This window comes from Tamandua tetradactyla, chromosome 9 (genome assembly GCF_023851605.1).
Source record: "Tamandua tetradactyla isolate mTamTet1 chromosome 9, mTamTet1.pri, whole genome shotgun sequence".
Taxonomy (NCBI): Eukaryota; Metazoa; Chordata; class Mammalia; order Pilosa; family Myrmecophagidae; genus Tamandua; species Tamandua tetradactyla.
The window spans coordinates 14,951,448-14,975,912 of NC_135335.1; the positions used below are offsets into that span (position 1 = coordinate 14,951,448).

General features: G+C 37.9%; 1 protein-coding gene across 1 annotated transcript; it reads right to left on the reverse strand.

Moving 5' to 3' along the window:
- Positions 1-13,557: 13,557 nt before the first annotated feature.
- LOC143646775 (membrane-spanning 4-domains subfamily A member 4A-like) lies at positions 13,558-23,810 on the reverse strand. Its single transcript, XM_077116116.1, has 7 exons — positions 23,639-23,810; positions 17,134-17,929; positions 16,598-16,738; positions 16,290-16,346; positions 15,769-15,903; positions 14,315-14,440; positions 13,558-13,972 (listed from the first exon to the last, which is right to left on the reverse strand). Exons 2-7 carry the CDS (start codon positions 17,248-17,250, stop codon positions 13,874-13,876), a joined length of 675 nt encoding a protein of 224 aa, XP_076972231.1. The 5' UTR covers positions 17,251-17,929; positions 23,639-23,810; the 3' UTR covers positions 13,558-13,873.
- Between the last annotated feature and the right edge of the window lie 655 nt (positions 23,811-24,465).

Sequence of the window (24,465 nt, forward strand, 5' to 3'; positions counted from 1 at the left end):
CATGTCCCACATCGAGGGGAGGGCAGTGAGTTCACTGGCTGAGTTGCCTTAGAGAGAGAGGCCACATCCGAGCAACAAAAAAGGTTCTCTGCAGGTGACCCTTAGGCATAATTATCAGTAGGCTTAGCTTCTCCTTTGCAGGAATAAGCTTTATTGGGGCGAGCTCCAGATTGAGGGCTCAGCCTACTGAATTGGTTGTCCCCACTGCTTGCAAGAATATCGGGAATTCCGTAGATAGGGAAGTTTAATATTTCCTCATTTTTCCCTAGTCCCCAAGGGGACTTTACAAGTACTTTGTTATTCTCTGCCCAAATTTCTATGGGATATATCAGGGCATCACACCAATCTGTGCAAACCAACAAGATTTCATGCCCTAGCCAAGATTCCATGTAATTATGGTGTTCAAGTAAATTCAGCATGCAAAGTAAATTAGATAATGTGCTACCCAAAATATAAATTTTGCACCAAACAAACATCTCTCCCTTTGGTCTTGCATAGAAGTTGAAGTTTAAAAATATAGGCCATATCATCCTTTACTCACTATTCTAAAGTAAATCCAGTAGCCCTATACAAATCAGCTTCATTCATATTTCTAGTTGAAGTTTGTTCACCTTTTCAACTTTCTTAACAATTGCTGCATGGGATAATGCTGACTTTCATAGCTTCAGTGCTCTGAGTCTCGAATATCACATAAATACCTAAAGTTTCAGGGGAAAACCAGGTTATATACAAATAGCTCAGCATCTCAGAATTTAGAAATAACAGTTACATGTGGGTGTGTAGCAGACAGCTTCTGTTTTGCCCAATCCATTTCCTCTTGCAGCAGGCAGGTACTTCACCTCTCCTTGCAAATTTAAATTACCTCCCCTTTAAAAAAATTCCCCAAATTCCTCTGAGCAGTTGGAACTACTTGTAAACAAGAAGCTTGCCCTGAAAATGGGTAAAATTGCCTGTAGGCAAGATACAACAAGTTCCTGTGTAGAAATCCCTCCCCTAATCGCTCATCTTCGAATCTCAGCTTCGTGCCTTTCCCGATTTTAATCAGCCAATCATTTTGTTCCAACACCACCAGTTCATACCTTGTCTTTAATCCATCATCCTGACAATAAAAGCTTTTGTAACCTTTTGTTCGCGGCTCAGACTTTCGAGGTGACTCAGCTGGGCCCCTGTGCAAGAATGAATAAAATCTTGCTTTCTGAAGCTCCGGTCCCTCGGTCCCAATTCCTTCGGTGTCGCACAACCATACGAGTTCATAGTCTAAGAACCTTTACAATAGGCCCCAACCTGATAATTCATGCTCTCCACTTCAATTCTCCAAGTATCTGAGTTATAATTAGTCCGTATGAATGACACATGATAATATTTATCTTTTTGTTTCTGACATTTCCTTCAACACCCTGTCCTTAGGGTTTATTCATCTAGTTGCATGCCTCACAACTTCACTCCTTGCAGCCACTCAGTAGTACATTGTATGTATTCACCATAGCTCCCCCTTCCATTCCTCAGTCATTGAACCCTTAGGCTACTCCCATCCGTTGGAAACCTCCCACACTACTGCCATAAATACCAGTGTGAAAATGTCCAGTCATGTTCCCACTCTCAGTTCCTCCAAGTATATACCCAGCAACGGGGTTTCAGGGTCATATGGCAACCCTACCCCTAGCCCCCTGTGGACCCACCACGGTGCCCTCCAAGGGGCTGCCCCTCTCAGCTTCTCTACTAACATTGAATAGGTACATCTCTTTCTCCACATTTTCTCTAGCATTGCTTCTCTCTGCTCACTTGTAAAGTTTTATTCGCACATCAAGCAATCCAACCTAAGTAAATAGACATGCCTTCACCACCGTAATCTATATGAAGGCATTTCCTCTTCTTCTGCAAAGAATCCATACCCCTCTCCCATGTCCCCCACTTGTTGACATTTAGTTTTGGCTAAACGACTTTTTACATTCATTGGAAGCGTGTTACAACATCACTGCTAACTATAGCCCCGAGCACCATAATCTTTGTGAAGAAAACATTGTCTTGATGACAACTTGATTTGGACTTTCTTTTAGTCTCAAAACTGTGAGTGAATAAATTCCAGTTGTTTAACTGACCCATTTGTGGTATTTGCTTGAGAAGCCTAGAAAACTAAATCCCTCCCTTCCCACTATGGGATATTTGGCCAAAAAATCACTTTTGGTTGTTATATTGTGTGAGTGTGTGAAGGGGTGGGGATGTTAGGATAAAACTAGCGTCTCCTGAGTAGATGCCAAGAGTGCTGAACACCCTAAAATGCACAAGACATTCCCTCATAACAAAGACTTATTCCAGCTACAGCATCAATAGCACCAAAGTTGAGATATCCTGGGCTACAGGATTCTTGTTCTTAGAAATATGTTGGGACTTGGTTTATATGCAATGTGACCCATTTATATAAACATGTCCGTGGATTATGGATTTTATATGTAATGTAGATTTCTATAAATATGTCTATGTGTGCTATGCATAGACTGTATTTTATGCATTTTGGAGTGTGGTTTTCAATGTCTAGTACTTCAGTCAAGTTTGTTAATCATGTTCCCTAAAAATTCCTTAAAACTTTATTACGTGCCATTATGGAAATTTAAACAGAGAAATACAAGATTTTCATGCATTGGAAAAAACAATATTATAACATATCAATTTTCCTTTTATTTATCTATAAAGTTAATGAAATTCTAATAAAATTCCAAAAGTTGTTTTTTTTATTTTTTTCTCCTTCTTCATTTAACCTGAAAAGTTGATTCTGACTTTTCTATGGTCTTAGAAATCAAGTTGTTCCTGAAGAAGAGTAAAATAAAGATTATTATTGGATATAGAAATTAAGGTAATATCCTATTGTTATAGGAATAAATAAGTAGACCAATGGAACAAAATTGAGAGTACAGAAACAAAACCATGTATACATAATTACTTAAATATCAAAATTAAAAAGATGATCTTTTCAATAAATGTTGCTTGGAAATTGGGTATTCATATTGAAAATAAATGAATTTGTGGCCCTACATATCACTGTATTCAATATCTATTTCAGATTAACTAAAGGAACATTTTGGAGAATGGGAGTTTCATAAAAAGCAGAAAATGCTGTAGCACCATGAAGCAGAGTCCACCAGAAAAGTGACCTTTGGAGATGAAGAAGGAAAATACCTTCCGGGGAGCTTCATGAAACAGGAAGCCAGGAGAGAAAGTTAGCAGATGACACCGTGTTCACCATGTGCCCTTCCACCTGAGAGAGAAACCCTGACTGTGTTTGCCATGTGCCTTCTCACTTGAGAGAGACCCTGAACTTCATCGGCCTTATTGAACCAAGGTATCTTTCCCTGGATGCCTTTGATTGAGCATTTCTATAGACTTGTTTTAATTGGGACATTTTCTCAGCCTTAGAACTGTAAGCTAGCAATTTATTAAATCCCCCTTTTTAAAAGCCATTCTGTTTCTGGTATTTTGCATTCTGGCAGCTAGCAAACTAGAACAAATAGTTATCTAAGTGACTGTAAATCCAGGATTGATAAACAGCCAGTTCGCCTCTGTTTTTCTGTTGTAAACATAAGTCCTTCTCTCCCATTCTCAGAGGGCCCTGAGCTGTAGATGATAAATCTTATGGTCATATCAATTACCAAAAAAAATCAAGAGGGTGAAATCCTTGGCACACAGGAAGGGTTCAGACCCGGGTGGGGTTCTCAGGAAAGTCGGCAATATTCTCTCTCTCAACCACAATGGTGATTTAATAAGCATTTACTTTGTATTTATTAAACTTTACATATGCATTTGTTGCATAAAAGGCAACGTGATATTTGTGGCTACTTAATCTATAGGCTCGGATTCATGGACAAAAACAGACTATGGTGATATAAAAATATGATTTATTAGGAAAGTAATTAAAAGGTTATTAGAAATGAGACATAGTTACATCCCCAGATGGGACAGCACCAACACCTGAAGGGGACTGCTGGAAAATCCCAGAGACAGCATTCGGGGTCTGATGGGTAAAAATTCACAGCAGAGCGACCTCTTCCCAGATAAGATTCTCTCTCTCATGAGATTCTCTAGTCGAACTGCTTGCATGCAGTTTTATGGTATCTTTATACAATAGTGGCTGGATTCCAATTAGCTTACGTGTGACAGGGCTCAGGTGGTTCTCCTAGAACTGGCTAGGGAGAGACTGCCAGGAGTTTCCTGGGATGTAGATAACTCTTTTTATCAAAATGTATCTCTTTCCCACAAGATAGCCAGTCCTCCCAGCTAGGGTGCACACGTCAACAATTTATTACCAAGGTCACGTAATGGCTACATGAGTTGAACAGAACAGACTCTACGAATTTAGTTTTCCCTTTCAGCATTCTACATACTTCTCTATTTTTGATATATTTACCAAATAGTTTAATATCAAACAACAGAGAGAAGTAGGTCGTGGGTAGACGTGGAGTGAGATGTTAGACAACCATGAAGTGACACCAGGCTTGACATGAGACAGCATGGATTACGAATGCCACGAACAAATTTAACGCATCATGGATGTTGTATCCTTAAGACTTGATGATGGATTAAATGAGTAACTAAGGGAACTACAGAAATCAAGGAGGACTTCTAATTTGGGAAGTGAACAATAGGTGAAGTTCATAATCACAGAAATTTGGGCGGTTGATTAATAAGTGTGTTCAGGAAAGGATTAAGAGATTCTCTTGGGAAAAGTTTCAGATGTAAGTATGAAATGATGAGTAGGCATTTAGATGTTAGAGTCCAGACCCTAAAGTATGTCTAGAGTTGTGATAAACTAGAAACCATGAGTCAATAAATGATACTTAAACCCATGCATCTGGATGTAATCAATCTAATGAGAGAGCTTGAGAGAAAAGAGATCTCATTACCACATGGCAATGCACATGATAGCCTCTCCTAGCCTCTTCCTTCTCTTCTGGTTTCCACTAATGTTCAGCTTCTGGCTGTTTTCTCTGTGGCTTTCTCTCACTCTCTCTCTCTCTCTCTCTCTCTTTCCGAATTTTATTCTGCATGTAAAAGACTCCAGTAATAGGATTATGATCCATCCTGTTTGTGATGGTTCACATCTTAACCTCATCAAAAGGTTCTATTGACAGTAGATTCACACTCACAGGAGTAGATTAAGTCTATGTTTTTTCTAGGGTACATTTGGCTCCAACCACCTACAGGCCCCCTAAACCACCTACCCCTTAGAGCAATCGTTCTGAACCTGGAGAACATAGGAATTAGGTAAAGGAAGGGCAGATTATAAAATTGGAGACAGAAACATTAGAGTTAGAATCCCAGCTGCATTGATGTGGAGATCTGCAATCTGGGTAATAATTAAACCTCTCTAACTTTTAGTTTAGATGGATGTCAAGGGTGTTTTTTCTTAGTTGCTTTTAGTATTTGAGGAGATGATTTTATATATATATATATATATATATATATATATATATATATATATATATATATATATATAATGATATGTATATAATTATATATAGTTATTGACAGGGTACCTATTTCAGTTTGAGTAAAAATTCTGATGGTAAATGTTTTGTTCTAAAATCATGACAATAGACAACAGATGAAACAGATAAGGTCCCCACTTTTAAATGACTGATCATATTCATCCATATCTTGGCTTTATTATAGGAAATATTTAAGTAAGAGTTAAAGCAGAGACACAAAGAAGAGACAAGGCAGAAATGGGCCAGTCCCTACATCTATTTCAAAAGGAAATCATTAACTAACCTCTAAAAAAATAAAAGGAGTATTAAACAGAGAAATGGAGGGAAATGTAAAGAGAAAGGGTAGTAGATTAAAATGATCAGATAGAGTCCGATTTGGGGCAAATTTCCCTGGAAAAGGCTCAAGTATGCTCAGCCCATTGCCAGATTGTTATTCTCTGGGTGCCTCCAAACAGAGAGACTTTTTAAGACGGAAAAAAATATGAAATTTCCAAACTCAGGTTTTGCAAAAGGCAGATGTTTTAAGTCAGAAATTTTAGGAATGACTTCATATGTGTAGCATAGTTTGGGATTTTTTCAGAGACACAGGTGACTCAGAAAAGATTTATTTTGTTGCTACTCCAATTGTCAGCCTTTGAAGGCAGTCACTCCAGTACTTACTTTCTAGTCTTGCTGAGATTAGAGTTTTGCATACTGAAGGCACATATGGTATTCACAGATAGTGGTTTCTTATAGAATGCGCAAATTTGTGCACTCCTGTGGGAATCAAATCAAATTTTGATTCTGTGGCTGTCAAACCAAATGATAGCCAACATTTCCAGATGGGAAATGCTGAGACATCTGATACCCAGGACATATCTGCAACAGTTATACATATTCCTAAAAGGGAAACTAAATCTTTGGAAGTAAGCCCTCCATATCACTGGAGGTTTTTGGTTGAGAAGGGCTGAAACTTCCTTCAAGAGACGAGAAATATGATTCCTTATGAAGTTGCACAAGGAACCCTGATCATTTCATGCACCAACATTTGTGAGGAAATAAAAGCAAGGGTGTGGTACTCAGATTCAGGTGTCAATTTGGCCAGGTAATGGTGCCTTATTCTGTTGCTGAGGATTTGAACCATTAGCATGTAAAATTAATCTATGACTGGTTACATCTGCAATTGGCTGAAGGGGAATGCCTTCTGCAGTGAGTGATGTTTAATTTAATTAGCTGGAGGCTTAAAAGAGAGAGATCAGAAGCAAGCTTGACACAGCACAAACCAAACAGATCAATATAGTCATCTCAGAATTTGCAGCTCAGCCCACGCATTTGGAGATGCAGAAAGGAATTACCTCGGGAAAAGCAGTTGGAACCCAGCAGCCAGGAGAGAAGTCCAGCAGAAGTTGCCTTGTGCCCGCCCATGTAACAGAGAACCTCAGATGAAAGTTAGCTGCCTTTCCTCTGAAGAACTTTATTTATTTATTTTTTGCGGGGGGCGGTCCATGGTCCAGAAATCGAACCCAGGTCTTCTGCACAGAAGGCACGCATTCTACCCCAGAATCACTCATGCACCCTGAAGAACTATAAATTTTTAACTAAATAAATCCCCTCATTAAGAGCTGCTCCATCTCTGTTGTGTTGCATTCTGGCAGATTTGGCAGACTAAAACACTGGGTATGGCTGCATGGGGGAGAGGGGAAAGGAGGAGTCAAAGAAAAAATTGTACCAGACAATGTGAAATAGGTATGGATGATTTTATCTATAGCAACAATGATAGAGAAAAGAGAAGAGACCTCAACTCCATTACACCTGGAGTCTGTAAGGGCTGGGAAAGGGGTAGAAGGAAATAAGCAACTGCCTAGTTACAGAGACTCTCAGGCCCCTGGGTAGACTTGGGGTGAAATCTACCTAAAATTTTGTCATGCTAAAAAAAAGTTACAGCCATATTGAAAAGGTGGTAAACAGTACCACCTTTTTGGGAGGAATTGTAACCATTGAAGGAAAATAGAATATTTTCTCATTCATCCTAGGAGACTAGAAAAGTTTATTTAATCTGCTGCCTGACTTCCTAAGTAGCCCTTTGCATGTGACAACTGATTGAGATACATGTGTGATTTAAATAGAAAGAGATGATGCCTTTCAATTACTGCATAGTTTCTACCTTCTCCTCAGATTTCATATTTGATTATATATTTTGTGTTGTTTGTGGTTCCTCTGGGTAGGTTAGATTATGGTTATGTGAAATTCTTTGTTTATGAGATAATTGAGACCTTTTCTCTAATCCAGAATGGATGGAATCTTTTATTTATCATCTTATATCAGCATCCCATTATGGGGAGCATATTTTGTGAGTTTATTTGATTATATCTGAATTTATTTATTAATCACATTATTCATATGTGTGTGTGCACACATGTATATTTGTACACAGAGTGAACAATTGATCAGCTAGCACCCCTGCTAAGAGCTGGGAGATTTATGAATGCACATACATATAAAACCAAACATCAGTCTTCAAATAATCTATATCTTAATGGACTTTAGGACATTCATTGATAATTCTGCTTCTTTGCATTAAAGAAACACCATCAAAGGGAAGTTAGGAATAACTAGAAGAAGATCTTTGAAAGTTTCATGCAAAATGGAAAGATGCAGATGGAGTTAGGGAAAACACAATCAAAGGTCTTCTCTCTTTTTCTCTGCTAGCTGCTCTGGTAAAGATTAACATGACTTCCCTTGTTCCTTTCCTTTGCTGTCTCATCATATACAAAAATTAACTCAAAATGAATCAAGGATCTAAATATTAGAGCTAAAACCATAAAACACGTAGAAGTAAACAGAGGGGAAAACCTTCATGATGTATTTGGCAATGATTTCTTCGATATAACCCCAAACGTATAAACAACAGAAAACCAATGAATAAAATGGACTTCATAGTTATTTTAAAGGGTTTGCCTGCTAATACATCCCCCATCTCCGGGTCTTTCTCTACTGTCATGTATGTCTCTTCAATTCAAGCATGTGATCCTTTCTCTTAATTACATATTATGTTTTCATTGAGTATCAGGAATGTTTACTTATATAATTATATATGATTTTATATATATATATATGTATAGATAGATAGTATAGAATCCAGATAATTTTCTTTCTTTGCAGAGAAGGTCCACACTTGCCCTGCTGGTTAGATAGCCTGGGTAATCATCCCTGAATCCAATCAGTATTTTACGCTGGTTTGCCAATTTAATAAGGCCCTGCTTATCTCTGTTTTGCCATATTTGTAGGGCATATTTCTCCAGGATTTCATCTGAAACCCTATACGTAACCCAGGATCCGTTCCCCAAGCAGTTTCCAAATTCTATTTCTTGTCTCCTCAGCCTGCCTAGACTTCCAAGTCTCTCTCTCTCTCTCTCTCTCTCTCTTTTTTTACATGCTTTTGTTTAGAATTTTAGCCTCTTGCCCCATCCAGCTTCAGAATTTGGCAAATATCTTGAGAACAAAAGCAGCCAAGTGTCAGCCTCAGTTCATTCCTCTCCTTTTTCATAAGGCTTTGCAAAATGATTGAAAGTTCCCCTGCCTTTTTTGCCTTCTCATCAAAAAGCCCAGATTCTCAGCCACTTGTACCTCCTGAGGTAAAGGGAAACCATGGTTTTTGTTGTTGTTAAGTTCTCTTTGTTTTTATTAAGTTTTGAAAAACATAATCTCAATTTATCAACTCTTTGTGGAAAATCAGTGTATTTAAATCCCTTGCATTTTACTTGTGTCTAACGAGATTATGTGCACAATGTAAACATATGTCTCCTGGAATAATTTTAAAGGTAACAGGAAGGTTATATCATTCCTAGATTACTTCAGAACAAAACCATTTTCTGTTTTATAGTTCTCCAAGGTGACTCTGAAATGAGACAATTTAATAAATGTCATGTTATTACAGAGTGGGAATGAAATATGGGAGAACTTTTGAGGATCTAGGACTTATTTGATTAATTTAGCACGTTTTTAAAACATCATCTCATTAAGTCCTCCCAAAGGCCTAAGAAATAAGTATTATTCTCGCTTTCCATATGGGAAACCAAGACATAAATCACAGAAATAGGAAGCGGGCTTGCCAGAATTAGAATTTCATCTCGTTCTACTGCAAAAATTATGTATTATCTGCTATTCCATTTAATTTGTGAAAGAATTGACACTTGCTTAGTCACAGAATATTTTAGACCCATTACTGATAGGCGCCGGGTCATTAAAGGAATCCACAGGAGACAGCGAGTTAAAGCTTAAGGGGTTTATTGCTAGAAAGAAACAGACAGAAAGCAAAGGTAGAGCAGGCAGGGGGGAGCCAGCAAAACCTGCTGGCAAAAGAGAAAGGAACAATGGTTCCAACTGTCTTTCTGACAGCTTGTGGTTTTAAAGGGGAAAAAAAGCGCCAAGAGGGGTGGGGGTGATGTGAGACCGCAGGCATCACCCGGAGATAGCAAGCTGCTACAGATCGTGACTTCACACTCATGGTTATCGGGTCTGGCCTCTGGGGGGTGGGGTGTCGGCACGTTGTGCTTACCACGTTGCTGTCACATCAGGTCCTATCCGAAGAGCTGCTGAGGGAGAGAAACTGAAGGCGCCCCCTGCCAGCCCCCCGCCACAGAATCCATTTTGAATGTCGTTTTATTTTTTTGCTATCTGACAATTGCATTTTTTTAAATACTTTTTTTAATTCTGAAATGTAACAAATATATAAAAAAGGAATAAATTTCTTTTGGTATGGGTTATAATTGCACAATTTTTTGTTTTTTCTTCTAGCTCCTCCAACAGAAATATCCATACGATGATTCAGCAGTCATATTCATTGATTAAATCTTTTCTTCTCTGTTATACTCCTCCTAATCTTTAGATAACGTATATACATTCAACCCATTACATTTTACGACTCTAAGAGAGGTCTTATAGGAGCTTAACTTTTATCCCCCAAGTGTTTGGTTATAGTGATAAGAACAAGACTTTCTCCCTGGCACTGATCTGGTTGAGTCAGAAATGTCTGGCTGGAGCCTGTTACATAGCCATACAAGGAAAGGACAGCAATCAAAACACTTTTGTGCAGATGTACATCTATTCATTTCCACAGACAGCATGTCAGTTATCAATTCATTGTCTAAACCTACCCTTCCCTAGAAGCTCTGAGATTCATTTCTCCTTTAAAGTGAGTGAGATGTTACAAGAGTGCTGAAGGGACGTTATAGGAAGAAGAGGTTTCATGAAATTTCCCATGGGGTCACAGGCCTAGAACATGGTCCCTTGTGACTTTGAAGCTTCAAACTGCCCACCCCTGAGTCCTCCACATGGAAACCACAGCCCACTGGGCCAGAGGCTTGCCCACTTCCCTCTGCAAATCCCCACCCACCCTGCAGGCAGCCTCCTGTGGTCTGGAAGCTCACATGCCAAGCAATCACTCCTTCTGCAAGCTTCAGGTATGCTGAAGGCCTTCTTTGCCTCAGTCCTACATCACTGGCTTCTCCGTTATCTGCTTTCCACCCACACTCAGAAAGATTGCCTATTATTTGCCCAGCCACTGTAGACCAGTTCCAGTCTGGCAACTTCTTTATCTGGAAGAAGTTAGGATTGGCTCCCTCAGTCCTAAGATACCATATCCAATGTCCTTATTTATTATAAGTTGTTCTTCTGAGTTAATAATTCGCCATATTAAACTCCCCTTATTTAATCTACTCTGTGCTTTCTGATTGGAACCAGACTACTGCAGTTAGTAACATGACACTTTAAATTGACTCCACCCAAGAGAGCTTCTGTTTGGATGAAGGAACCCCAGCAGAAAAAATTACTTCATTTGCCTTAAGAGACATTACAGATAAAATGTCAAAGATTTTCATAATGTGCAGAGAAATATTTATACTCCATACTATTAATGAAGACAGGAAAAGAAAAGATCAACATAACGAGAGAATCAATAGTTACACTAGGAAACATGAGATTTCACATCTTATCACATTATGACTTGGAAAGGAAGACGAGCAAGACAGATCATCTTTGCAAAGAAGTTCCTCTTTCTCAAATAATCTCTGAAACTACATTTTCCCACACAGGAAATGGAATTATCTTCAACCCCATCAAGGTGAACACACAGAGGCAACATTTAACACTAACCAGGAGTAAAGATTTTATAGGTAGTGAGCAAATCTACACTCCAAGAGCACAGGTTGGCCAGATCTCAGATTTAACACTGTAGATACCCCACTGTAGCTGAACAATTTTTTTTTTTTAACATGGGCAGTCACCGGGAATCGAACCCGGGTCTCTGGCATGGCACCCAGAACTCTGCCACTGAGCCACCGTGGCCCGCCCTAGTTGACCATTTTTTGCACACAAAGACATGGAAGAAAGACTCTCTTAAACATAAAGTCTTCCTATCTCCACAGATACTAAACTTTTTCAAAAATTTTAGCCCAGTTTTATAGTGTCCAATTCCTTCCCAAAGTTTTCAGGCTTGGGTTTTATCTCTGTGAGTATGGTAAGCATAATTATTCTACAAAATACCTAATAATTCAATATCTGGAGTGACTGTAGGTCTCTTTTGTCTATGCCTTCTGCTGATGGGGTCTTGTTTATTTGTAAACATATTTATATTTTATTGGGGGAAAAAAGCATGTTAATAGGGATCATTTGAGGCCTTAGATAATCTTTTCTTCTTAGAGGATTTCATTTTCCTATCAAGTTGGTAGTTCTGGATCTCTAGCTTTTCTCCTTACATTTCTTCAGGAAAATTAAGACATCTCATATTTCTACCTTTTCTTTCACATGGCAAACATATTAAGGGAAAAACAGCACTGTGTTTAGAGTTCAGGGTTCAATTCTCTAAAAACCTAATTTTTCTGGATCTTACATCAATGATTTCTTAACTCCTACTTTCTAGCTCTTTAGTATTTTTATGTATAGTCAAGATTTTTAGTTCTCTTAAGGAAGAGGTTGCTATGAATTATTAAGTAGAAGTCCTCCTAAGCTTCTAAAGCTTCCTGAGAATAATAAATGCTAACCTTAGGTTGAAGGATATCCAGTAGAGAACAAATAATCATTATCAGTGCTAAATTGAATGGAAAGAAATTAGAACACAAAAATATCTAATAATGGACACTGAGTGTGGACACAGCTTCTTCTGTGATTATATTTTACTAAAGGTTATTCACCAACTCATCTTAGAAGGACAGAGGTGAGAAATATTCACAAGTGTTAACCAATGCTTCACCTCCCTCAGTACTGAAGGGAGAAACATAAAAGAATTAGTGCTTATTTTCCTATTCCCTCTGGCAGTTGTATCATTGATATGCCATTTAACTTATGTTGATCTTCCCAAACTCCTGGATTACTGTTTCATATAAAATAATTTTTATTGTAATAAATGTAAATTCATCATATTGTAACCAAGTCCAACGTGAAACCTGATGCTAAAAATTTAGATGTACAAAATTCATCATAGTATAAGTAGTAAGAACCTCGGCCAAGAAGCAAGAGACTGACCCTAGGTGATTACAGAGTTCTTTATGACATCACATGGGAAGTATTAGAGCCAAATGCTAAAAGTCTAGTAGAAAATCCACATTGGGTAAATGTAGCTGGGATGTTTGCAAGAAGATCAATATCTTAGCCTCATTCAGATGGCGATAAAAGGCTAATAATGTCCCAAAAGGCTTGGTGGATCTTCAGCTTTCTTTGGCTTAAGATTTTTTCATCTGTGTGGTTTCCCTTGACGGAAAAACATGCCAGGCATTGCGTGATCCTTATCAGATATATAGAAGCAGTTATTGCTAGAATTTATGGAATCAAGTTTGGGACAACTATTGTTTAGAAAAGCAGCCCAGTCCTCAGAAAATCATATCCAAAAATACTGATAAATTCTTCCCTTCACAAAGACTAATAAAAGAGAGGATGGAAAATGGACTCTTCCTCTGCTGGCTGAAAGTTCACTAGCAGATGATTAATTTCCTCTGCTTTGCAGATAGTTCCTATTCCAGCAGGAGACAGACAGAGGGCCATTAAGACTGGCTCTGAAACACACACAGACAGTTGCCAGCATGACCTTACTCATTACAGACGGGAAAAACATAGACTTTTCAGCCCAATTTGAGGTGCTCAAACGTAGTCAAAAAGTGGACTAATTTTCACATGCTTTGTGACTTTATAATGACGCTCTATTTCGGTCACATCATCAAATAAGCATAAAATATCCTAGAAAAAAATGTAACAGTCAATATTAGAAAATGCATAAAGTGCAAAAACCTTTATTTTTTTTACAATGCCAGTATCTGTGTTCCAAAAGAGCATAAACAGAGAGCTTGCATGTGAAGCTGCAGTGGTACAGTATAAAAAGGCCCTAAAGTCAGGGCTGCAGTAATGCAACAAATGGGAAAAACTCAAATAACATAGATGTATGGACAGGTCAATTCTTCATACTCATGTTCAAGTGTGACTTCGGACGGTCTGTTGTCAGCAGGTGCCAGTTGAACCACAACCTGAGAAGATGAGAAATGGGAACCCTTTTCGTCACATCTCCAAGGAACAAGAGGGACCTCCTCTTCCCAGTAAGCCTTCAGCTTTACTTTGCTGCTGTACCCCAGGGCTCAGCTCCTCCATGGACCTTGCCCAGTATGGACTCTGTATCTCGTGACAGTACCTCATTGGCCAGTAGTAGTAGAAACAATATATTTCTCCCAGTACTTATGTTCTCCTTACATTCCTATTAATAAATACCTTAAAGTCAATTCTGCATTTATCGGCTTCTTCAAAGAAGGAGCATGTGAAGGAAAACTAAATAGACCACCCCGTGAGAACGTCTAAGGTCCCAGAATACTCACCTGTGTGACAAAGCATGCCACCATGTACCCAAAAGCAGAGAGAGTCAAACTAATGCACATTTCCAGCATGGTGAGGATCAAGATGGCAAACAAAAATACTTGCTTAAAAGTTTCACTTTCATATTTCTGTGGGGGAAAAAATATATACCTGAGAGTGAAGGAGTGTATAGGGCCTGAGCCTTGTATGATGTGCAACATGTCACTGCTGACCTGGTTGTTCTGATTCTAAGCCTATTCCTGTCAAATAGTGGGATCAAATGAGCTGTGTCCAAATCCAACCGTACCCCAGCACAACAAAAGAAATACTACCAAAATATCAAATGTGGGTCACAAATAGTTTTCTCTGGATCCTCAAAGATGAATCCAGGAATCACCTTATTTTCTCTAGTTCATTCCTTCTCGATATGAGATCCTTATAGAACAAAGACTATGTCCCAGCTAGAATTAGCACATCTTTTTCAACCACGCAGAAAAGTACATTCCAAACATATTCTTCACTCTTTCAAGAGGGCTCTGATCATTCCAGTTTTAAGCTCTGTGTCCCATATTTCATGAATCGTACTTGGACACCATTTGTTCATATAATCCTAACATTAAATTTGGCAGGGGCATCTCATTGGAGATCTCTGCTTATAGGAATCTTGGGTTCATAATAATCAAATGATCACATCAACATGGTCAGAAGAAAAGTTTGTATGTTTGTCTAAATCAGGCAAGGGAGGCCTCAGAATTCCCTTATCTCAAAGAAAATTCTCGGGTGACAGGGTAATTTCTATGCAAGAATTACTCGGAAAAGACAAAGTGTCAATGGCTGAGAGATTCCAAACAGAGTCGAGAGGTTATCCTGGAGGGTATTCTTACACATTAAGTAGATATCACCTTGTTGTTCAAGATGTAGTGGAGAGGCTGGACGGAACTGCCTGAAAATGTAGAGCTGTGTTCCAGTAGCCATGTTTCTTGATGATGATTGAATAATGATATAGCTTTTACAATGTGACTGTGTGATTGTGAAAACCTTGTGTCTGATGCTCCTTTTATCTACCTTGTCAACAGATGAGTAGAACATATGGAATAAAAATAAATAATAGGGGGAACAAATGTTAAAATAAATTCAGTTTGAAATAGTGGTAAATGAAAGTGAGGGGTAAGGGGTATGGTATGTACAGTCTTTTTTTTCTCTATTATCATTTTATTTCTTTTTCTGTTGTCTTTTTATTTCTTTTTCTAAATTGATGCAAATGTACTAAGAAATGATGAATATGCAACTATGTGATGATGTTAAGAATTACTGATTGTATATGTAGAATGGAATGATATCTAAATGTTTTGTTTGTGAAATTTTTTTAATTAATAAAAAAAGTTTAAAAAAAAAAAAGAATTACTCAGAAAAAATTCCACAGATGCTTCTGACAATACTAAGGATTCAGTGGATGTTATTAACAAGAATCACTCACTAAAGTGTAAGTTACACCTGCTGCCTTGAAACCTCTTATTTCCCAAACGCTAGAATTCACATCCAATGTAAGTAAAGCCAACCCCACTGCTGATACTATGGCACTGATTATATTCATAGCCAGGCTTCCTCGAACCTGAAAGAGAACAAAACATTTATCACTTTCTATTCTCAGGCTCATATCTCTTGGTGTGACAGTAACAAATGGAAGACAATAAATTTGAGGGGTTTGGGCTTTCACCTGGGGAGATCTCTCCTCTCTAACTGAAGGTAGGGGGTATATGTTCAGTTGTACTATTAAATTTTCCAGTAGCATGTGTTTGGGGTGTGAAGCCCAAGGTCAGTTTGTCTGATGATATTGATACTAAAAGTTGGTTGAGCCACAGTGCCCTGGTGGGCACATTTGTCTGTGTACCCCTCTAAACCGAAGTTATTGAAATCAAGATGTATATCACATAATTTTTATTGCATCTTCCATTGAGCTTTTTAAATTAAGCTGGATACTACATTTCTGATACTTACTAGATTCATGGTCAGTTTGCTTCCAGCAACAATGGACATTATTCCAGATAAAAAGAACTGGCAAAAGAAAAATTCTCTTAAGGACTGGAGACCTTAAATCTTACCCTGTGACCCCCACCCTGCCTCTCTACTTGCATTGCTGCAAAGAGCTGCAAAGAGCAGCTATGCAAGTCCCAAATGCTTTGGGGGGGGCGGGGAACAGCATTAAAGCTATGGAGTTTTGGAGAGAGAACTGGAGAGAGAAATTTGAAAGGAATACTTACAAAGCCCTGCAAATATCAGAAATGGATAAATTCCAATGTACTTACACATAAGGATCCCCATACAGGATAGATAGAAATAAATGCAAGGGGGGTAAACAAATAGCTGTGCACATAAACATGATAAGATGCAGTCTTCCACATTGCCCACAGGCATATTTTCATGAGACCAATTAGGATCTGGGTTGCCTGGAAGATGAGAATGAGATATAAGACGGCAAGAAGTCCCTTTCTAAGAGAAAAGTCTTTCCCCTGGGAAAGGTCTTAGCACATGGTTAATATTCTACTTTTCCGGGCTAGGGCACCACACTGAAGAAAAACCCTGAGATCAAAGCTACTTTGCCCACGCACAAGTTCTTTGTGTAACGTTGCCATGACGGCAATAGTAAAATGAGTAATGCACTAGTTTCTCTCTTCATTTAATATGAAATTATTAATAGTTGTTTTCTGTGATATTAAGAGATTGGTGCTTATCAAGGTGACACAATCCTGGAGACCCTGATGCTCCCTCCAAAGGCAGCCCTTTCTATCACAGGAAATGGCTATTTCTGCATAAATGCTTCCCTAGTCTAAGCTCTTCTTACCCCCAAAATCTTGGGCTTCCCATTCAAGAATTTCTGCATGTTCTGTTGTTGATGAGGAAAGTTCCAAGATCCAGCCTGATGTAACTGGGAGATGTTGACATTCTGGTTATGAGCCATGAGTAAAGTTTGGGGAAGCTTTGAATCTGATGACCTGGTGCTGAAAATGAATTTAATGCAGAAGATGGGAGAAACCTGTGAACAAAGGTACTGCTTTCCGGAAGTTCACAACACCCACTTAAAGAGAGGGGTCAGCAAGTAGCATTATGCATGTTATGCAAATATTTCAATTTTCAGTCTTGAACAAGAAACATCAGTAAAAAAATGAAAATATACCCACTGAGAAAAAAATATGCTTCATTATAATTTGAGCAAATTGCAGCTTGCGAATATCAAAAACTGCAAAGAGACCTCTAGTTTCAGCTCGGAGATGCAGAGAGCTGGAAAAAGTATTGTTTTCAGGAAAGTAAGATACCAGTTGTACAAACTGCACATAATGACTTTTCTGGAACTGAAGGAAGACTAAGAAATCTGGAGAGAGACAAGTTCTACAGGAAGAAACAGGACCAGGCATGTGCTTACCTGGAAAGATCTTTATGGATGTTACATAAGTTGGGAAGAAGATTCAACTAGAAATTTTTAGCAAATTGCTAAAGGCACACGTGCATATGAATATGAATGCGAAGACAGTGGGTTCACAGACAGGAGCTATTTACATCCACTCCTAGGATTTTCCTCCTGGAACGCTGTAAGGCATTCAGGGAAGATGAAGAGAATCCTGCAAAGCTTCCCACAGATGCTGCTGGGGGAAGAGAATAGTGGTTACTGAGGAATCTCCATTTACACTTGTTTCTTCTTTTTCCTTTAAGAGCGATAAATCAGTGGTCTGAGGGCAACCTTACGAGAGGAACAGGAAAATAAAACAGGAATAAGTTCTAAGCTCATTATTATAATTGAAGGAGAGGTGGGTGCACTTGTGAAGCCCATATCCTAAGTCCTGGATTGACAGTACCTACGTAGGACTAAGGCTTGATCAGAACATCTGAGAACCACACAACCCAACTTTCCCCCTAGTATCACATGCCTCGATGCAGAAAAAAGAAAGACATGGGGTTAAAGTAACAACGGAATACAGCCGAGAGAGCAAGAGACAACTTTTCTCTCCACAAGAGCATGAAGTAAGAATCCAAAGCCAAGAAAGGAGAAGAAATGGAGATAAAACCTTTTACAAATTAGAACACATGATACACTCAAGACTGAGAAGTCTTGAGACACCAAAGAATGAGAGAAGTCTCTGATACACCAAGGTAAACATAGCACAACAAACTTAAAACTCAGCCCAACCCCTGACTAGATGAGCACACATCCCACACTAAAGGCCTGGTAGAAGGTGAGATTCATCATCTGCAGACATAAAAAATATTCATCTCAGCATCTACAGTCCTAAACAAATGTCTGGTTTTTAAGAACAAGGACAAACAAACAAACAAAAAAGTAACTATGATGCATATTGAAAAAAGTAAGGGAAAACACAATCTGAAGAGACAAAACTATCATTTACTATAAACATGAACCAGACTCAGAGGGACACAAGTGTTGGGGCTATCAGAACATGCAAATATAAGGAAATCTGAGAAAGACTCTAGTGTAAATGCTAGAAAAGAAAAATATGGTAACAGCATTGAAGAATGCTTCCAATGGACTCATTATAAAACCCGTTACAGCTTATGAAAAAATCAGTTGTGACTTAAAGATAGGTCAACAGAAATTATTGAAACAAAAGAGGAAAAAAAGAGTGGGGGAAAAATAGAACAGAGTATTTAAGAGTGGTGGAATAATAACAAAGGTCTAACATAGGTGTGCTGGTTTGAAAGGATTATGCACTCTCAGAAAGCCATGTTTTAATCCTCATCCAATCTTGAGGGTGCAGCCATTTCTTTTAATTTCTACTCAGTACCTTAGGTTGGAAACTTGATTAGGTTATCTCCATGGAGATGTGACTCACCCAATTGTGGGTATTTGAATAGAGGGAGATGTGATTTCACCTTTTCCAGGTGGGTCTTGATTAGTTTTTTGGAATTCTTTAAAAGAGACAGCATTTTGGAAAGAGCCAGGAAACAGAGAGCCCATGCAGCCAGAGACCTTTGGAGATGAAGAAGGAAGATGACCCTGGGGGAGTTTCATGAAACAAGAACCCTGGAGCGAAAGCTTAGCAAACGTCACCATTTGCCATGTGCCCTTCCAACTGGGAGAAGTCCTGAATGCCATCAGCCTTCTGGAACCAAGATATCTTTCCCCGGATGCCTTAGATTGGACATTTATATATCTTTGCTTTAAATTTGGACATTTTTCATGGCTGAACTGTAAACTACCAATTATTAAATTCCCATTTTTAGAAGCCATTCCATTTCTGGTACATTACATTCCAGAGCTAGCAAACTAGAACAATAGACATAATTAGGATTACAGGAGAAGAAAGAGAGAATGGGCAGAATAAATAAAATTAATGACTGAGAATTTTCCAAAATTAATGATGGCCACCAAACTACAGATTTAAGAAGCTCAGAGACACCAAATATAGTGTCAATCCCATTAATTCCTGCAAAAATATTCAATTTGTTGAAAACAAAAGACAAAGAGAAAATCTTGATTGCAGATAGAGGAAAAAGACACATTATCGACAAAGGAAAAAAAAATAAGAATTACGGCAGACTTCTCATCAGAATCCAACCCACCAAGAAGACCATGGAGTGAAATCTGTAAAGTGAGCAAAGAAGAAAAACAACAACAACAAAAAAACACACACAAAAAATGACCAATTGAAAATTCTATATCTAGCAAAAATACCCTTCAAAATTGAAGTAAATTAATGAATTTCTCAGACAAAGACTGAGAGAATTTATCACCACCATATTTTCTCTACAAGAAATGTTAAAGGAAGTAATTCAGGCAGAATAAATATAAGTCATTGTCATGGTTCTATATAGAGAATAAGGAGTATCTGAAATGGAATAAATGAAGGTAAAAGAAAATATTTTTTTCCTTATGATGAAACACTCTTAAAAAGATAAATGTCAGTTTAAAGGACAAATAATAAAATATAATGTATTTTTATAATATATATAAATGAAATGTATGAAAAGAATGGTACAAAATATAGGATGGTAGAATTGAGAATAAACTAATATAAAGTTCTTAAACATCCTATGAAATGATATAGTATTCAAATAAAAAACATTATTTCAAAAGGAAATTGTAAACCCTAGTGAAACCACTAAAGATGTTATAAAAAAGAGAATTTCCTTTTTGTAAAAAAAAAATGGAATCATGAAAAAATTTTCAAACACAGACAAGGCATAAAAGGAAGAAAAATTAAACAAACAAAGGGAAAACAGGTAGCAATATGATAGGTTTTGTCTAACCAAAAATAACTTGTAATGTGAACAGTCTGAATACACCACTTAAAATACAGAGATTGTTATACTGTATTAAAAAAAGAAGGCAAAACTATGTCCTGCCTATAAGAAACCCATTTTAACATAAAGACATAGTTAGGTCACAAGTAAAAAGATGGAGAAACATGTACCATATGAACACTAGCCAAAATAAAGCTAGAGGTGGTATATTAATTTCAGACAAGAGAAACTTTGGAGCAAGGAATATTATCAGGAATAAAAAGGAATATTACATAATGATAATTGATTCTCCAAGGTAGCATAACAATCCTAAATCTGTACATGCTTAACAACAGAACTGGAAAACATATAGGGCATAAAATGGATGCAATGGAAAAGACAAGTAAGCAAATCACAATTACAGTCAAGATATTTCAATATGTCTCTATCAGGAATTAGCATAACAAATAGGCACAAAGCCAGCAAGTATAAATGACTGACCAACATTTCGACCAATTTGAGCAAGTTGAAGTTTACAGAACACTCCACCCCAGAATAGAAGGAATACACATTCTTTTCAAGCGCATTTGGAGCATTCACAAAGACAGACCACACTCAGGGATACAAAGTAATTTATAATTTTTCAAAATATTAGAATCATACAAAGTATGTTCTCAGGCAATGATATGATTAAACTAGCATTCAATAACGGAGAGAGAGGTATCTGTTGGGAGAATCCAGGACAGCACACAGATTGTAACTGTAATTATCTGTGTTAAACACACGTGATGCAAACTCATTGAGGGGGTGGAAAAAGGAGCTGACCTATCGAACTTCGGAAAATAATCATTCGAATGGATACTGCAAGGTTGGTACAAAAAGAACTGTACATCACATTATACTCTAGTTGGTAAAATTATTTCTTACATGAGTACCAGTTAGCAGCTCTGAAAGCACAAGTTCACTGGGGTTGAACAAACGAGTATAGATCTGCAAATAATAAGAGCCAGACTGTTCACTGCTAGAGACAGAGGTTACACATAAACAAAGGGGAAGACTGCAGCATACCCAGTGGTATTTTATTGGAGTTGGATGTATTCGTATGATCTCACATGTATTTTAATATACACACAGATAGTGTTATGTGTATACCGGATTCAGGGTCAGATGACATTACATGCACATCCTAGCTCACTGGATGAGAGGGCTAGAAGTAATGACAACCCAGTAGCAACAAGTGTGTCTAGCATCTATATTGTGATGTCTAAATATTAAAGGAAGAGATATATAATTCTAGGACTGGTACAGGAAAAATACAAAATGATCCTAGAGCATCTTGCAGTGCCCAAAAGTAAAAGAGTGCTCAAATTAAAAAAAAAAAAAAAGAAAGTTTAAAGTATTTTTGCAAGTTCAAAAAACTACAGGAGTCAACCTGAAAGAGCTACTAATGGCTGAAATTGGAACAATTTGAATGAAAAGTTAATAATTGGTATTGGATTAAAACCCAAGGAATGAAATAAATATCAGAGCCCACAATGATATTAATAGATGACTAGATAGATAGATAAATCAATAGATACATTTAAAATGTAAAGCAAGTGTGGGAGAAGGTTAAAAAAAAATCTTCCTTAAAAAATTTCCAAATAGTAAATATAGAAAGAAGAAGTGTAAAATGGAGAAATAGGATCTCATCAATAGAGTGTCATGGTAAAAACTGTAACAGATAAGATGTGCTCTTAAATGTTGAAATAGTGGGTGATCCTTTAAGGAGAAGCAGGACAGACACATAGCCTCAAAGTAGCTCCTCTTCCCCAATGTTTATTAATTACTGTGGCTGTTTTACCATTTTTCCCACAAATATTTTAATGCTTCTCTCTCCGGAGAGTGCAATTTAATACCTCTTTCTTTAAGAACAGACTGGCTTTAATGATGGGCTTCCAATAAACAGAGGATGGACAGATGGGGCAGAGTATAACTTTGCAGTGGAGAAAGCTAGCAGACAACACCTTGGCTAAGCGGTCAAGTTTAGCATCACCAGTTATAAGCCATGTCGATATCATGTACCTGCTGATATTATGCATTGCAAAGTACAGTTCACTTTTCTGGAATTCTTCCCCAATAGCCCTGACTCCAGTGTAATCAGGAGAAAACATCAGACAAAACCAAGTTGAGAGACATGCTACAAATGACCTGACCAGTGCTCGTCAAAGGTGTTAAGGTGTGAATGAAAAGAAAAGACCCAGAAATTGTCACCCAGAAATTGGAAAAGACTTAAGCAGGCATGGAAGATAAAATGCAACATGGTGTCTTGCATTGGATCCTGGAACAGAAAAAGGACATTAATAGGAAAACTGGTGAAAGTTTTTAATACTGTTAATAGGCTTTAATACATTTAATAGTAACCAATGTCACATCCTTAGTTTTGATAAATATACCATTAGCATATAATATTTTAACTTTAAGAGAAGCTGGGTGTAGGATACATGAAAACTCTCAGCATTATTTTTCAACTCTTCTGTCAAACTAAAATTATTTTCAAATTAAAAAAAGTTTTTACAAGCCTGTAAATAGTTATATATAACCATCCCTACAGTTCTTATGAGGAAAGTACAGTCCTACAAGGTTATGTAACTCCTCTGTGATCATCCAAGTGATGAGTGGATCGTTCTAGACAAGAACTGAATTGGCCATTGAATTATTTTTCCTTAAGTCAGTTTAATGCTTGTTTTTATGTTTAGGCAAATGGTCATGTATTAATAACCCCCTGGATCCAACCTAATTCAGAAATTATTCTGGGACTTTTACTTATCCTACTGCCTTTGCTCTCTGTTTTGTCACATCAGTACAGCCTTTTGAACAACTTGCTTGTCTCTGACCCAACAAAAATGTCTTGTTGATAATGCCGAAGTATTTTCTGCCCCTATTAGGGGCATCCTCTCAAGGAGGAGGGGATGGCTCCATAGGAAGCTGGCATGCTAGCATCATTTCCCAGTCCCTTACTAGGATCAGTGTACATGAGTATGGTTGGCTACCATTGTGAATCTCGGCCATGCAGCAAGAGTCCCTGGCAAAAGAAACCCAAGAAGCTGAGAACAGGAAAAGGCTGCACCTACCTCCACATCTCTTCAGAATTACATCCAGAGGTGGTTCTCATTCCTTGTGGTCACCAGCATTAACTGAAAACTTCCTAAGGAGATTAAGCTGTTGTGATATGTAATGAGACCTTTCCAGGTTGAGCAATATAGGCACTGTTTTGAAAATACAGTTCCTCGTTCATTTCACAATTCTTACTGGATAGTCAGCTGTGATGGGAAGAGATATACTGTATTTTTAAAAGATGACTCTCTTTCTCCACTTCTCATATCATAAACACCACCCACATTTCATATGATAAGCTCTATCTGAATGCTTATGGGGAGAAGCTTCAGTGATGTTTGCTTCGCCAGAGGGAAGAAACACTCCCACATGTTTACCTATAGTGTCTTTCCCTTGAGTCCAAGCTTCCTTAGTTTGAGCTTATAAGTGTCACATTGTCTGGATACCAATCTGCACTTCCACAAAAGAAGGCTTTGGAAATAATCATTGCAATCTCTGATTTTTTTTTTTCGGTCACATACTTTGAAGTTGGTTATGTGAGCCATGTTTTTCACATGGCTGGCACATTTTATCAGTTCTGTGGAAAGTGGCCAGTTCCTTCTTCTTCTATCAGATGACTGTTTGGCTTTGTTAAAGCTGCCAGAATCTGATATACCAGAAATGGACAGGCTTTTAAAGAGGGAATTTATTAAGTTGCAAGTTTACAGTTCTCAGGCTATTAAAAATGTCCAAACTAAGGCACCCAGTAAAAGACACCTTGACTCAAGAGAGCCCAGTGGGTCCAGAAAACCTCTATGAGCTGGGAAGGCCTGGGGCTGGCATCTGCTGGGGTCTTTGGCTGTTG

Bases quoted from the DNA above. Each gene is read 5' to 3' on its own strand.
- LOC143646775 (XM_077116116.1), bottom strand. From the start codon at position 17,250: ATGGCTCATAACCAGAATGTCAACATCTCCCAGTTACATCAGGCTGGA. The intron at 15,904-16,289 runs GTAAGTATCAGA...GTTCTCTTTCAG, and splicing joins GCAAACTGACCATGAATCTA to GTTCGAGGAAGCCTGGCTAT. The intron at 14,441-15,768 runs GTGAGTGATTCT...TTTCCCCCACAG, and splicing joins CAGGTGTAACTTACACTTTA to AAATATGAAAGTGAAACTTT.